The sequence below is a fragment of the Grammomys surdaster genome, unplaced genomic scaffold (genome assembly GCF_004785775.1).
Source record: "Grammomys surdaster isolate TR1022 unplaced genomic scaffold, NIH_TR_1.0 134, whole genome shotgun sequence".
NCBI classification, from domain to species: domain Eukaryota; kingdom Metazoa; phylum Chordata; class Mammalia; order Rodentia; family Muridae; genus Grammomys; species Grammomys surdaster.
Window position 1 is genome coordinate 3,770,019 of NW_021604592.1, and position 17,177 is coordinate 3,787,195.

Here is a 17,177-nt window from a genome sequence, read left to right on the forward strand (position 1 = left end):
AAGGTCACCCTTGTATTTCAGTGGGTCACTGAGAGATGAGCTAATAAGGAAAATGTCAATGAAAGTCTCCCTCAAAACAAAGTGAGAGGCTGGTAACAGGCACATCCCACTCAGGTATGCCATCCCCAGTGCATGTCAGAACTAGCAGGCCAAACCAAATTCTCAGTAGAAAAAGGAAACCTGGACAAGAGTATTAGACTGCAGAGGGTGGGGAATCAGTCTCACAACCAATCAGAAAGGACCACATTAGCCTTTAAATCATTCAGGTCCTTTGCCCAAGTCACACTTCTTGTGTAAAAATTTGTTACCAACTTGAAGGTCATATAATGAAAATATATTCAAAATCATGACGTTTACAAAGCTTTGCGATAACCTTTCTATCAGTCAAGTGAACCACTGGGATGCTTTTCTGCTTTTCATTCCTGTTTCTTTTGTGGGGGGATGGGGGTTGTTGTTGTGTTTTTCTCCCCCCACCCAGACCTCTTCTGCTGGGAATTGAGTCACAAGCCTTACACATGCTAAGCAGCAGGCCCACCAGAGCTACAACTTCAGCCCTTGTGATGTTTTACAGTGTGAGCTTTGTGCAAATGCAAATCATTTGTTATCCAACTAATATTAAGAAGAAGAAAAACAGGGACTTTGATTAATATACATATGTTTCAGAAGTTTGGATGCGGTAGGAAAACATTAACCCACTCTTACATCTTTCTTAAATGGTTCTAATGGTCTTACTTAATAAGTTACTTGAGACTATCTTCTATAATATACATTTTTGAGCATAGAAGACAAATTTTATTTTTTTTTATTTTTGAGATTCTAATATAGTTACAATATTTCTCCCTTTCCTTTCCTCCCTGGAAACTCTCCTATACACATATCCCTGTTCTCCTTCAAATTCATGACCTCCTTTCTACTAATTGTTATTATATGAATATATATAATGTATACACGTATACATTCCTAAGTATAACCTAATCAGTCCGTACAATGTTACTTGTATGTTTCCAGAGCTGACCATCTGGCACTAGATGGTCACTTGATGGGCTCCTGCTTCTAGCTTTTCTTTGTAACCTAGAGTAGAGGCCTCTTGGGCTTTTCCCTATCCACTCTGGCATTTCCACTATGCTGTTCTTGTTCGGCTCATTTTCCAGGCAGTCATGTTGGTGAGACTTTATGTGGCACATGTCTTTACCTTCTGGGTGTAGCTTCTGTTACTGGGAGACACAATCTCACAGAAAACGCCCTGATTCTCTGGCTCTTACAGACTTCCTGCCCCCCTCTTCCACAGTGTTCTCTAAGCCTTAGGTATCAGAGTGTTCTGTGGATATAGCCATTGGGACTGGGCCCACAACCCTGCATTTTGATTGGTTGTGGTTTTCTGTAGTGGTCTCCATCTGTTGCAAAGAGAAGATCCCTTGATGAGGAGTGACGACTACACTTATCTGTGGATATAAAGACAAATGTTAACAGATTTTGTTAGGGCTTACTGTTGTTTAGGGCTTAATATTGTTTATTATTGTTATTAGTTTACTAGTGGTAGCAGATTCTCCTCCAATAACTATGGCTTCACTAGCACCAAGTAGCTAGATAGGTTTCCAATACCAGGTATCATATCCCTCATGTTGAGCAGGCCTTAAGCTCAATTAGAGAGCTGTTGGTTACCACCAAGGTATGCATGCCACTAATGCACCATTAGGGTCATCATGACATGCTAGTTATTCATGTAGGTCACTGGTGTAATAGCTGAGTGCAGTTATGTTTTGAGAAAACTACATGCATGGCTGAAACACACTATACTCTTTTTTTTTGGTACAAGATTTTTGTGAAATTGACTCTTATTTCAAGGAATTGTTTGGTCTCAATCTCTGAGAGTTCATGACAATCTTCTTCCCAGTGTCACTTGGAAAGGAAAACAACACTTAATCTTACTTCCCACCCCTCAGTTCCCAGAGTTTATTTTATGTTGTTGTTAGTGATCTATCTACAGTTCTATAATGAATTAAGACTTTTTGAAGGTCTAAAACATTGCACTGACTTCCTGTTGTATCAACTCAAAGAATTCCATACTATTTAGATATCCTTACTGTTGGTGTTACCTTTTACTTAATGCAGGATACCCACTTAATCGCATAGTATTCTTATTGATTACAAACACTTTCCCCTTGCCTAGGTTAAAAATAAGCCATTTTTCCCTGTACCTCTCTTTAGAACAGTAGATCTCAACCTTGGCTGCACATTGAATTCACCTGGAAAGCCTAAAGATACCTTCCCAAGCTCTGAGACTAATTTAATTAGTCTAAAGTATCACCTGAATAATGGGATTTTTTTTTTAAAAAAAAGCTCTCTGGGTGATTATAATAAGCAGCCAAAGATGAGAATTATAGATTTTCCTTAAGGAACAGATAAAAAATCTTTAACCAAAATAAAAGTGGCTATAAGAAAAAATGGTAATGATTTTGAACAACTCCACCATTTGATAATAGACTAGTCTTCCCTCTAAACAAAATATCAACTGTGCCACCAATGTGCCTACAATTTGCCATCATGAGATCTTTTACTTATGATTACTTATCATGTGAGTATATACTTTCATATTTTCCAGTTGGGAAAAAAGTCACAATTAAGTTCAAATTTATATAAAATATGTACAAGAACTCTAGTGGCTCACCCCAAAGTGTGATTTTTTTTTCCTTTGAGAATTTCCGTATTTCACAACCTGGGACTCATCTTTCTCAACTTTTAAATTTCATTTTTACTTATTTGTTTATGTGGAATAGAAGTATACATACACATGTGTGTGCACACATGCCAGGGTGTATGTGTAGAGATCCAAAGACAACTGGCAAGAGTATCTTCTCTCCTTCTACCAGGTGGCTCCCAGGAATTCAACCTGGGTTGTCAGGCTCAGTGACAGGTGCCTTTGTCTGCTGAGTTCTCCAAAGGATCCAGCTTTCTCAATTTTCTTTGGAAAGACGTTAATGACTGTATAGTTTTTATTTATCTTCTGACAGTACAAATAAGTGGAGCTCTCAAAACAAAATGAAACAAACAAAACAGAACAACAACAACAACAAAAAGCAGAACAAAAATGAAACAGAAGAGGTAAGATTCAGTCAGGATACTTTATTTCACTGTGCGAGCAGTCTTAACATATCAAAATAAAGAATCATTTCATTCTTGAAAGGAACTCCAATATTGCTTAATCCATTCGAGTTCTCATTAGCACAACTCATTCTACCAAATTAAGTGTTGCTGCTGCTGCTGCTCCTGCTGCAGTACCAGGACACCCTGTAGAGGGGTGGATGAATCAGCTAAAGGAATAAGTATTTTTCTCTGAGATACCATTCTAAGTCCAGCCTGAGGTTTTTCTTTAATGTGTGGTTTCCAACTGGATCCCCAGAGAACAAGGTATTCCCTATTATTAAAGGCAGCAAACACTGAATCCTATTCCTTTGGTATTTGTCCCATACTGTACCAAAGTCCAGGGAACACAAAGGATGAATGATGTGGGTTCTTTTACAACAGCACCAGGTCTACTGGAGACAGCAGGCAAAAGAGCAAGACAGATTGTGTGGGTTCATTGCTGCTTTTCTGTCCCTCCAGATGGATAATGGCATAGAGAAGGTTTCTTTGAAGTCATTGCTTTTGTGTCAATAGAGACTTTCATTGTCAGTACTTTCTTCAGGAGGACCCTTACAGATCTCAAAACATGTTTAAGGGTAAATGTTCTACAGAAAACAGGAAGATAGATATTTCCCTGTTATGTTCTCTTTCCTCCATTCTAGATCTCACTAATTCTTGAGGTATAAACTAAACCTGAGACTTGCACGTGTTTGCTAGATTCTATATGCCATGTATTACATATGCTAAGAATACAGTATACTTAAACACAGCATTAGGCCACAACTGTAGTTTAAGCCCCCAAAAGGAAGGCAACACACCACTCAGGCAAAATGGTACCAAACAAAAAAAAAAAAAAAAGATGCCCTCTCAAGACTTGCAAACCTGTCATTCATTTCTAACAAGGCTGACCTTCCTGAGCTCAGAGATCATAAAAGGTATCAGAAGATTAAAAATAAATAAATAAAACAGAACATCAACTGTTTTTAAAAAGAGATAAAAGTGGTCAATTTTTTCAAAGGTTGAATATGACTATCAAAGAGCCTGGAACTAAAAGTGCTTCAGATTTGGGATTTGGGAAAATTTACATATATATTACATCGTATCTTGGGGATGGGACTGAAGCATAAATACAAAATGTATTCATGTTTTCTGCTCACCTTATACACATAGCCCAAGAGTAATTGCTGTTACATAGTTACAAACTATGATTTTTCAAATAAAACTAGATATGAGAGGATTCACTTGTAGACATTTAAAAAGTTTTAAGATTTTTAAGCATTTAGGCTTCTGGATGATCAGATTATGAATGTTTTCCTCAAACTACTGTACTCTAATTGAAAGAAAGGCAAGTGTCTATTGCATACTATCTCATCCAACACCGTATTCCCACACCACAGTCTTGCAAATCAGTTTTACCTAAGACATTTCTGCAGCTTCAAAGCATTATTTAGATACATTTCTCAAACACAGAATACCCAGGACTATGCAAAACAATGAGAAACAATAGTATGAAGAAGTTTATTTCATAAAATGCACTGTGCATCATCTTAGTGGCAATACAAATACAAATTCATGAGTATGGACATATGAATCATGCAGAAAGTCATTAGTTGAAACGTCCATCTTTTATTTGATTTGTTTTTATTTGTAGTTCAAAGGAGAGCTGGCCTTTTTCTCAACATGTTAGAGTCAATAATAAGACCAAAAATAACAGAGAAATGACAGAAACCTCCAGGTCCTGCTTCATCCAGACTATTATCTCTTTAAATCACGTTCATTGTAAATAGTTATAGATATAGTCTTAGAGTAGAAATATACCTGTGAATAGACTTCTCTTCTATGTTGGTCAAGGTGCTTGTCACAGGTTCCCCAACCACAAAGGACCTCATTTGTTCCTTTTCCTTCTAGGTTTTCAATCAAGCAATGATCTTATTAAATATATACAATTTGCTTCTTTTTTAAAAAATTTGTTTTTCTAGCTGTAACATTGATCTCTCCCCCAAGCATCTAGAACTACCTAAGGGTCATAATCATTGCTAGTTCTATAATGATGTAAATACAATCAAAGCAATGAACACAGGGGAGAATCAAGCAGTGTTTCCTGCTGACGCCATTTTGTGATATCTGTTACCATGCACACACATCATGCATGCACCCTGTCTATATCCAGTGAGACCGCCTGGTACCATACTCTGTCATAGAAACTAACCCAAGTCTACTCCAGGATGGTCTTTAAGTGCATCAATAGTCAGTGCAGGCCTCACAAGTATCAACTCTTATTCCTCTGTGTTGAAGTGTGCTAGTCAAAACCCACAGGTACACATATTTCTACTGAACTGAGTTTAATACTACTTAACATTTTCAGATAGTAAATGGACACAACCTCCCTCTTACTGGTTCGGTGGGCCACTTTAGCCACATGAAAAAGGAAACAAAAAACAAAATCAAAACAAACCCTGTGGTTCAGCTCTGGTTCCTAAAAGCCCAGCTGCCCTAACAGTGAAAGCCTTTGCCCACAAACCTGAGTTCTAGCCTCCAGCTTGAGGTTTCTATCTCTGTGATTCATTTTCTTCAGTTACAGGACGAGGACCCTTTCAGACCTCAATTTCTGATCCTCTCAAGTTCTCAAAGTTGAGAGAGGTGAGAAAGCAGTTATAAATTGTTTTGCTGCCTGTCTGACTACTGGAGGCTACAGAGCAAAAGTATACAATGGATTAGTGATTTTGCAATTATCATGTTACTTTTTTTTTATTATAAAATCCAACTGTTTAATTCAAGACTTAAAGTAAATTTTGGCATTAATTGTTGGCTTGTGCATCAAATTCACATGAACACAGTTAAATTCCCGTTTTTATTTTTCCTAGGAGGAACCCTGACTGCCAAGAATTGCTCCAGCTCCCTTTAGCAAGAAGCATGGGGGGGGGAACCTTCTGAATAAGATAAATGCTTAGGCTGTTTGCTACAGGATCTCCCCCATTAAAATATATAAATCCCTAAAGTTTGTCTGATTGTGCTTGAGGCTCTCAAGATTTCAAAACAAAAACTTCTAAGCATTGCAAATAATTCTGCATAGAACGTGCACAGTGTTTTTCTCCTTTGCTGAAGTTGGGTTTATTTTAGTAATGTCTGAGTAACATTACATCAACAGTTTCCTCAGTAGCATTATGAGTACACCTGCTTGCCAATTGAAATAATTTCTAGAGAAACAAACATTCTATTTAAACAGGAAGAGCCAGGAGAGCTACATTATTTGCATAACCAAGGGAGAGTCCCCTTCCTTAACAAACTGCAACAAGTATGTACAGTAGCAATGACTTTCTTCAAAAGGAGACTAAAGGGAACACTTCCAAACACAAATAGCCTCTTGATTTTTACCAGATAATAATTTTTACATATTAGTTAACTGAAATATATGCTAACATGTAATGGGAAAGGTGAAACTAGACACTAGACACTAGATGATGCTCATAGACTTCTTACAGACGCCTACCACAACATAAATATAAAACACACACTCGGTTTCAGAATGACTACTGGGGTTGGCATCTGCTGAACGGACAGAGTTGGTACAAACTCCACACAAGCAGCACATAAGGATGGGTGGTCCTGTGTAGGAGTGGAGTCCCAGGCTCACCATAAACCCCAAGAAACTCACCCTTCACCTGAAGGCTGGCAGCTTTAGTCATGCCAAGTGTTTTTTACTGGGAAATGCTACTGCGACCCACTTCTCTCTGATAGCAAAAGGAGACTGCCTACAACTAGTTAGGTCTCCAGTGTCCTATGAACTAGAAGGTCGGGCTACCTGAAAGTCTTCTGTGATTAGCCTTCAGTAGTAAAGAAATGCCCCCAGAGCACTCAAAAGAATGATAGTTCCAGAAGAGCTGCTGACTTGGCTCTAATTTGGTGAAGCTGGAAGGAACACTTGAGATCTATCCTCTTGGAAAAATTTTAAGTATGTAATACAGTATCGTTGACCTCAGGCTAACTCATAGTTCTCCACCTATCCCTAAACTCAATGAGTTACATTCAGTAACTATGCACAGCTTTTAATATGCCAAGCATATTTAAAAAAAAAAAAAGCAAATATTGAACAAATGTGGATCGGAGGGTTTAGGTAGGAGGCATGGTGAGAAACTGCTTCCTCTGGTCTACAGTTTTATCTTAAAAGTCAATTCAAAAGGTTGCCAAAATTCTTAAAGAAAGGTCTCACATGCAGAGGTTACTATTTCAGGACAGTAATGAAGGACCGTGCATACAGGTATGCTTGGTGCAATCCCCACCCGCACCACAAGTGGAGGGGACTGGTACAGATTTCTTCAGAGCATTTCAGGTTCAGTATTCCACTAAAACGTTTCCCCAGACAGTTTCTATTCTACACATTTATCCAATTGAGGTGATTTAAGTTGTTCCTTTTGAGTATGATACAGAACATCAGATTTCTGGGGTCCTGTTTTAAAACAGCTATGGTAGACATTTTATCTGACAGAACTTCTGTAAATCTTTGGGGAAGGAGCCATAAGCAAAGCATTTGCTAGTCCTTCATCTGTCATTAACAGTGGACTTCATTAAGCCTGCCACGGCCTGGAACTACTCATAGCCTCTCTGGATGCATAGCTTCCTCCGTGTTTGAATGCCATGCCCTGATTGTTTGGCAACACAGGAAACTTAGCGATATAACTTTGCTTTTATTTCACCAAAGAAAATGTCTAGTCCTTTGCCCTAGTGGAGGTTTCTCTGTAACAGGAAAGTATCTGTGCTCCACCTGCTTCAGCTAGCTACACGCTCAGTCTGTTCTAAGGGCAAAACCCCGCTCCATACCCTAAAGCAGCCCAAATTAAAGTTGTTGCGAGTTACATTCTAACCCTGTCCCAACCTAATCTGCCCAGGTGCAATTACTGCAGGACCTGCAAGGTGGGATCAGCTGATCGGTCCATGTCTTGGGGATGATGAGGTGCAGCTACCAGCTCCTGCCAGCTCAGGCCAGCTCTGGCTAGCTCCGGCTGGGGTTAGAGACCGAAGCGCTCCAACCTGTCCCAAACATCCCTCAAAGACTAAAACAGTGTCCAGTCCTTCACAGAAGGACGGCAGCAGGTGCCCCTGAGTTCTCCCAGGAGAAAGCCTCCGGGGACGGGAGGGGAGGGGAGGTGGGGGGATAAGTGGCTTCAGGAGGCTCCCAGTCCCGCCGCCACTCACCTTCTGCTGCCTCCGGGCCATGTCGGTGGGCTGCTTAGCATTGAAAGGGTACGCGATGCACCTCACTACGAAGACGTAGAGCTGCAGGCGGATGCGCCGCTCCTGCTCCTCGTCCAGCTGCCGCTCGGGCTCATCTCGTCCCTCGCTGAGTACCGAGGGGCTCGGGCTCACGGGTCTGGCCGCTCCGCCACCGCTACCACCACCGGAGCGTCCCGGTGCGTCCCGCCGCCCTTCCCGAGCCGTGGCCGGCGGCGCTCGCTGGGAGCCTCCCGGCGCCACCAGCACCTCGCGGCTCTCCTCCTCCAGCCCCTCGTCCGACTCCTCCTCGCTGGAAGACGGGTCGAGCATGGTGCTGGCTGGGACGCCTGGGCTCGGCCCGCGATCCCCGGGGTGCTCCTCGCCGAGCGCAGCTGTCCCCGCAGGTCCGCGGGAGCCTAGGTCGGTGCGCGGCGGCCGCAGAACGAAAGGGAAAGTGGCCCGGGCTTTCCGGACACGTCGAGTTCGGGCGCCCGAGTGTTTGCCTCGGCCAGGACGCGGGGCGGGCGAGCGGAGCGGCGGGAGGCGAGAGGCGGAGTTAGCGCGGGGGCGCTCGGGGCGCCCGGGGACCACGCGCCCAGCCTCGGGCGACCAGCCCGCCCTCACGCGCGCCCAGCCCCGCCGCCGACCCCCGCCGCCCGCGCAGGTGAGGAACCTGTGGCGCCTCCCGAGCAACACGTGGAACGGAATGTCGAGGAGCGGACGCGGGGACGCGGAGTGCGCGTGCGCGCCACGCCGCGCCCGCCACCGCCGGGACCGGGCGGCGGGTGTGCCGGGCGCCCCCGGAGCGCGCAGTTTGCAGAGGGCGGGAGGTTGCCGAGCCGGAGCACCCAGTTGTCCCGCAGGCTTCCTGTAGGGGTGACAGTGGGATAGGGGCGGGGGACGCAGTCTCCAAGTAAGCAGAGCAAAGAACGAGCTCCCTGGACAGTGCTGGGACCGGATTTGTGAAACCTGAGTGCTGAAAAGTGGGACCACCTGCCTTCGCCTCGTAGTATTCTTTCTAGGAGACTTGAAAAAGTCTCTCTCCCTTTTTCGCTGCAGTGGGACACTCTCCAAGAAGTCCAGACTTGTAATCGTCACAGCACCGGCATTAAAAAGAAAAGTTGGCACAGCGGAGGGTGGGGATGGGGGAGTGGAGGTCTTTTAAACTGGTATATATTCCTGTTGTTTCCTGCAAACCCGCGAGCAAATTAGATTTTATATTTGCAAAATGAAACTCTGACTCAGAACAAACACAGCTCAATTGTTTCCTAGGTTGAGATAGAACTGACTCAAACAAAACAGGTTGTTTTGGGGGGACAGACATTCAATCAACATCCGAGAGCCGGCCAAGTGTCCCGCATTGTTATGACAGAGGCACAAGGGCACATACAGCACTAAGTCGCTCTCTTTCCTGGCCTCAAGTGGGCGTCTCATAGCTGCACCTGAAGCCTGGATTATCTGCGCAGATCTCTCAGTGCCAGAACTGCCTAGCAGTTTCTTTTGTCATTCTTTTGTAACTTCTGCCCTGAGCTCAGACAGGAGGGGAAATACACAAAACAGGCATTCAACACAAGGAACACTGTGCAGCAGCCACTCCAGCCAGGAGGCTGCAGGTCTCCAGGGAATTTAACACAGGACAAATGAAGCAGCCACCAGCTCTGAGCTTCTCTGTCCCAGTGCCAAGCAGCAATTTTAACTGTTCCAGGCCTTTTGGTGATTACATACACAAAACCACTTTCCTCCTGCATCTACTGATGTCGTCCCTCAATGGAGAAAAAAGACGGATTTACTCCTAGGGAGCCTTATCCATTAGTTAATTCTTGATTTGTTCCCTTAGTAATAAAAAAAATGTTTCATGCCTACTAGCTGGATGGTCAATGCTAAGGAAAAAAAAATATATCTATCTATCTATCTATCTATATCTATATCTATATCTATATCTATATATATATATATATATATATATATAAATTGTTGTAATTGAAGACACTTGGACAAGGTGGACAATAAGTGGAAAATTTAAGGGCCTGACCTTATTCAGTTTGCAAAGCTCTGTGAGAATATTTATCCAATGCCATTATCAAAGTAACCTCCTAAGGCAGGTAGGTGACGCTATTCTGATGATTGCCCTTTGTACCAGATTTTGCTGTAAACTCTGGATGCATTATCTCCGCTATTTATTTTCAGTTCTATAGTACACGTGTGGAACCTGGGGGTGGGGGCGGGGGGGTACAGCATCAGCAACTGATGGACTAAGGACTCCACGCAGGCTCTCATTTCTAGTAGCAGTCTTTTCTGTTGTAATTTCTCTTGATTGTAAATCAGTATATTAAAATGTAATGTTTATTACATTGGGGATACAATTCCTAAGGATATAAGAGTAAATAGGTCATTCCTTCCTCTACTTTCTTTCCAAATTATTTTTCAGTTTTATTAGTTACTGCTGCTACCACTACTACCACTACCACTACTATTACTTGGTGTGACAGCTGAGTATTTTCTCTCCATTTGATGTTTACTTTCTTTCTATGAAAAATTATTAGAACTCAAAGATCCCCAAGCTTTGGAGATCCCATAGAAAAACGGGTAATTTTTGAAAAGACAGCATGCATGGTGTTTTCTCCAAGAAGATGAAAATAAAAGGCATCATTTAAATACACAAAAACATGACAGAAAGAAAAGATAAAAGAACAAATGAAGGCATAGAGGGGCTGCACGTTTCATAAAATAGGGTACAGGTACAATCTATTGATAGGCAGTTATAGCTTAAGATTTAGAAGATAAGTAAAATGTAGAACTAGGATTTTGTGGAGGGTTGAGTGAGAATGGCCCCCCATAGCCCCATAGACTTGAATATTTGGTCTCCAGTTGGTGGAACTATTTGAGTGGAATTAGGAAATGTGACCTTGTTGGAGGAAGTGTGTCACTGAGTGTGGCCATTGAGGTTCCAAAAGCCGATTCCCAAGCTGTCCCTCTGTGTCTCCTGCTTATGGATCAAGATATAAGCTCTCAGCCACTGCTCCCGTGCCATGCCTTCTAGCAGCCATGTTTCCTGCCGTGATGGTCATGGACTCACCCTCTGAACTGTAAGCCCCCAATAAACTCTTTATAAGTTCCCTTGGTCATGGTGTCTCATCCCAGCAATAGAAAAGCAACTAAGATAACGAAAAAGTTATATGTTGGTGCTTTGGTGGCTATTTTGGGAAACCACAGAAGTTGGGTGGAGACAGTGCACCTTCATTAGTTCCTGGGTTCTGTTTGGGGGGTATTCCCTTGGTTTCCAGGGACTGGTGATGAATTGGGCTACTTGAGTAAATAAATTTTAAAAATGGGTAGCTATGTAGCTGAAGCAAGCAAGCATGTGCCTAGTTTTGTTTTCAGTGTAACTGCTATCATATTGCCATTGACAAAATACAAACAAAGCTCAGTTCACCAACTCCTGATGGTGGTGCTCTGGGCAGGTGGCAAACCGGCATGACTGGCCATCGGAACAAACTGTGGGGGAGGCTCTTAGTGTTTTGGCCCACAACAATGAGGTCCTGAATGAGGGAAAATTATGTTAGCTCGTCTTAGATTGGTTCCTCCTACTAACATTACAAAAAAAATATCTTGAGGAGTTTCAAGACATCAGTCACCTTAACTGGCTAAACCATTTGCTTCTGCTGGGCATAGTTGTGACCTTCCTTTTCATCTCTACAGTCTGTATTGAACATTAGAGCACACTGTCCCTGGACTACACCTACATATCCATTCTGGACATCTAAGAAATAAGAAAGATGGAAGGCAAAGGAAATCATGCATGGTGAAGACCTGGGGTGCCTATGTGGTGTCAATATGGGCAGAGTAGTGTTGAGGTCTCTAATGCCTCTAATGACAAAGCCTTCCCTGGGAGATGTTCAGAGCAGTGGCAAAGTCTTCTGTATGCAGATGATGATAGCATGTACAAAAATATATCCACTGTAGCTTCTCCATGCATCCCAAGAGGTTTGTACCCTGAAGACTGGCGTTCCTACAGAGACTGCCCTTGCCTCCATGCTGATCTTTCTGTATACCATAAACTCTGCCTCCTTGTTCAGCTGTATGTAATGACACTCTCCTCCCCATTTAATGGGATGTAATAGACATACTGAGCTTCCAGGGAGCCACAGCTTCTCCATCAGAGAGCCAGTAAATCAGATCCAAGGATTTCTCCACATCTCTGTGCTTGCCTTTTCTTCACTCCTTCTCACCCCTTCTCACAACTCCATGACCCAAGCCATGTAAGGGCTCTAGTGAAAAAGTACTTGCGTAGCATACATAAATACCTGGGCTTGATCTCTAGGACCATATTAAGTCAGGCATAATAGTGCATGACTGTAATTCCAGCATTCAAAAGATGGAGGCACACAAATTCAATATCATATACTTAGGTTCATAGGGAGCATGAAGCCAGCCCACAGGGGCTGCATGAGACCGTGTCTGTATGAATAAATAAGCAAATACTTTTTTAAAAAAATGAATCAATCTCAAGTAATCTAGGGTTACTGAAATCAGAAACAAGTCACAAACAAAGAAGATTGCTAAAAAAGTCTGGGAGAGATGAATGCTCAAATCTCATAGAGGAGGAGGGAAGCTTACAAGACAAGGGAAAATGATCATCACGCTGAATAAAATAAGACAAGCCCCCCCCCAAAGAAAAATCAAATAGCACATGTTTTTCCTAGTGTATAGACTTCAGGCTGTGCTACCAAAAATTACTTGAAAACTATGTGAGAAAAGAAACAGAGCCAGTGTGACGGGAATAACGAGGCAGACAAAGTAAGGGGACGTGAGTTACATAAAAGGTTATGATGTATATGTAAGAGAACACCATGATGAGAACCGTTGTTATGTGCAAGGGATGTACACTAATTGAACTTGCAAAAGAAAGCCGGGGAGAAATTGATGGACTACTTATGAGGCACTCAGGAAAAGGAGGAACAAGAACAGAATGCTCATCCCAGAATAGAGTAACATCAATGGGAGATACTGAAACAAACATTCAGAAGGCAAGTGAAATCAGAGGCCAATCAATGCTTTGGTTACATATCAGAAAAATCGTAGACATAATTACAAATGTAACTGTTAAGTCCAGCTAGGGAAATCATCAGTACATGCATGCTAGTCACAAGTCAACGATAAGGTCTGGCAATACTGAGTTCAGAATGTATTGAGGGCTGAAGATGTGAACCTTCTTGGATGTTCTCTATTTAAGGGAAACTTTGAAGACAAGGTACCCAAAACTAATGTCAATTCATTATCAGTTAATTTTATGCTAATAATTTTAATTAAATTTTTCTATTTTTTTTACTTATAATTGAGTTTTTGCCATATTCCCCTTAACATATCATATTACCTTTTCAGGTCACTGTTATGATATTTGATGCTCTGAATAATTGATTATAGGATGTATAGCATAAAACTATGATTGGTTTGTACCACTTCACAAATGCAATATACTTGGGGTTATTCAGTGATTTATTTTTACTTTGGTAAAGGTGAGCATAAAAACAAATTGAAGTTATACAGCTTTTTAATGAAACACCTCGAATGCTAAGGAAAGATGGATGAACAGTAATAAAACCTAAAATGTGTTTTGGCAATGCTATTTAAACAGGTGTGTGATCTGAATACCTGTATGTGGCAGCTCTGTGTTGAACTGACGGGTGCTTTTGACATGAAGGAAAAGTCTTAACTCTTTCAGTCATAGATGAAAACCATTCTTTCCTTGAATAGAATATGTACTATTCTGAAGACAATAAATGTAGCCTCTAAGAACATAAGTATGAAACAGATATAAGAACAGAACAAATAATTATGTTATCTGTAATTATGTTATCTGTGGTGTTAGAAAAAAATTACCAAAATATTCCTAAGCAATTTGGTAGTGGATGTTTTATTATGTTATGTCATGTAACTGGAATTAAAATTATTTTGCAGCAAAAAGCAACATTTTTCATTTTGAATAGAAGACCTGTTTTGTATTACTTATAAGAAAACTGCCAAAGTACAACCAAACTAATTAAACAGCACACACTTACAAACATAAAATAAAAATTATCAATATTTTTAAAACTTTGAGATGACCATTTATAAGGCTATAATCCTTGTGAAAGATTTATTTAAATATTAATACTTTTTCCTTCTCTTCGGTTAGATTTTGAGTTCTATAAGAAATTGTTTGGCACTCAAAGAAAAGTTGTAAAGATTAATATGAGGGGAAGTAGTTGTAAGACTCTTGGGCATCCATAAATTCTATTTTCTTACAGCTCTTAGGATCACTTTTTCATTGGCTCTACGTTCGGACATGGAACTAGAGAAACAAAAAATTAAAGTCACAAAGAGTTATATACATTTATTTCTTGGATTTTACACAGCTCAGATTTTGTGTGCCTGGACTGTTAGCCTTCAAATAACCAGACCAACTCACAAATATTCATTGTGACATTTTATTATGATTTTAGAAATTTTATAATTAGTGTAAGAAGGTTCGTCTTAAAACAAAAAGCCAGCATGGGTCTGTTCTCAAAACGTCTGTAAGCATTCACTAGTGATTTGCTGCAGTTTTGCTTGGTGTCTACTTTTTACATGCAACAAAAAACTTGAAAGAAGCAAACAAGGGGGAATTGGACTGTAAAGTGCAGAACAGAATTACAAAAAAGTACAAACACATTGTGCTGAGGTGATCAAACTGACCTAGAAGAAGAGATCACATTAGTTGAAGATACAGATGTATGTATAATCACAGTCTCTGGGGTAGCCGATATTAACCTCCAAGACTCATATTTTAAGTGTTAGAATATCCAGACAGTGTGAGATTTTTGTGACAATGGATAGTGTTCAGGAGGTATGCTCCAAAATGGACAAAGCAGTAAGGAGGTAGAATCTATTTTCCCTTCAGCTTTCATAGTTCCTTTGTACTTATATTGACTTTGTTGTTAAATGCATTTTCTGCCAGTCAATAGCATGTATTGAGTGTCTATTTTATATTAAGCACTATGATAGGGCACTGTAAAGAGAAAATTGAATTGATTGACTAGGAACTCAAACAAGTCCCACTTGTAAGATGAGTATTCTACTATCATAAACAACTTGCAATATGTCAACAATAGTTCTCAAGAAAATAACTACAGTGGAGAATGTTCTCCAAAAATTCTCAGAAAATGGCATCAGATGGGAAAATAAAGATGCTTTATTATTAAATATTTATTTACTTTTATCCATAGCATTTATTCCCAGACTCAGTTTCAGGATGCATTTTCACTCTTAAAAGTTACTAATGATACAAAATAATTTTTGTTTATATAGATTGTATTCACTTTCGATACTGTTCATATCAGAAAATAAAACAGAAATTGATATTCATCTAAAAATAACTGTCCTAGTTACTTTTCTGTTGCTATGAGAAGACATTATGAGCAAGGCAACAGATATAAGAAATTGTTTAATTTGGGGCTTGTAATTCAGAGTGTGAGCTCTAATGGGAAGCAAAGACATGGTGGCAGGAACAACTGAGAGCTCCCATCTTCATCCACAAGCCTGAGGCAAAGACAGTAAACCAGGAATGGCGTAGGTTTTTAAAACCTCAAAGTATTGACACACCTCCTCCAGCAACATCATACATCCAAATCCTTCACAAATAATTCCACCAACTTGGAACTAAGTATTTGAATATATGAGCCTATGGGAGACATTCCCACACAACTCATCACAATAAAGAACCTCTATATAACATAAATTCTATATTCCTATCAAAAATATTGTGAAGATAGATGTTATGAAAAGAGTGGGTTTGTTTTACACATTATAGATTCCTTTAATTTCCAGTTTAAGAGACTTACCTCGAATCTCATATTGATTACATTATTACATTATATATAGTATTACATTATATACATTATTTTGGTTCAAATGGACTTAAAACATGCTTCACATAAATATTTAGTGTAAAGATAGTATTTAGTAGCTTTTCAATTTTGTTCTTGTTGGAGGAAGCATATCTCTGGAGCCAGGCTTTAGGGGTTTCAAAACCTTGTGCCAATCCCCAGTGCACCATGTTCTCCTGTCTATGTCTCTATCCTTTGAGTCATCACTTCAAAAAGTTGGCTTTCAGCTTCCCGTTCCTGCTGCTGTGCTTGTTACATGTTGTCATGTCTCTGCTCTACCATCATGGATTTTATCCCTGTGGAACCACAAACCAAAATAAACTCTTTCTTCTTAAAGTTTCCTTGCTCAAGGTGTTTTATCACAGCAGCAACAACAAAATAACAAATATAGTATGAATATTCTTCTTTGCTCTTACATCAAACTCAGCATATCAGCAAGTAGTAGTTTCTCTAAGTTAGACCCAATCAAACCATAATATATATATTTGGTACTCTCATTTTGTACTCTGGATGGATCTTTTCCCTATACGTGATTTTATGACAACATCTATGTGACACTTAGAAATTTTTGTTCGTTGAATCATAGATCTTCCAAATGATGACACAGTTTATTATATACCATCAAGAGTTACATTTATCACTAACTACCAACCTCCAAAGAATAACCTTTAAGGACTTATATTAGTTACTGTCCTGTTGTTGTGATAAACTATTATGATCAAAAGCAACTACAAAAGCAAGCTTTGCTTTTGGTTTATGGTTTTAGAGGAAGAGACCCTACGGCAGGAAGACGTGACCGACAGTAGAAAACTGGGAAATCACATCTTAAACCACAAACACAAATAAGAGATGGTAAACTGGAGGAGGCAAGGTTATAAACTCTCAGAGCCTGCCCCTAATGATGCACTTCACCCAGCAAGGCTGTACCACCTCCCCATA

The 17,177-nt window shown here is 40.5% G+C and overlaps 1 protein-coding gene across 6 annotated transcripts in view; it reads right to left on the bottom strand.

Annotated features, from left to right (window-relative positions):
- Positions 1–8,945, bottom strand: part of Cadps2 (calcium dependent secretion activator 2) — a 501,414-nt gene extending 492,469 nt beyond the window's left edge. For 4 of the 6 annotated variants that reach the window (XM_028762526.1, XM_028762523.1, XM_028762524.1 and 1 more), the window contains exon 1: positions 8,317–8,664. In XM_028762526.1, coding sequence (XP_028618359.1) covers positions 8,317–8,664 — 348 coding nt within the window. Of the gene's footprint in view, positions 1–8,316 lie in introns of all 6 variants that reach the window. The other 2 variants (XM_028762525.1, XM_028762528.1) reach the window with 1 other exon arrangement.
- Positions 8,946–17,177: the final 8,232 nt, after the last annotated feature.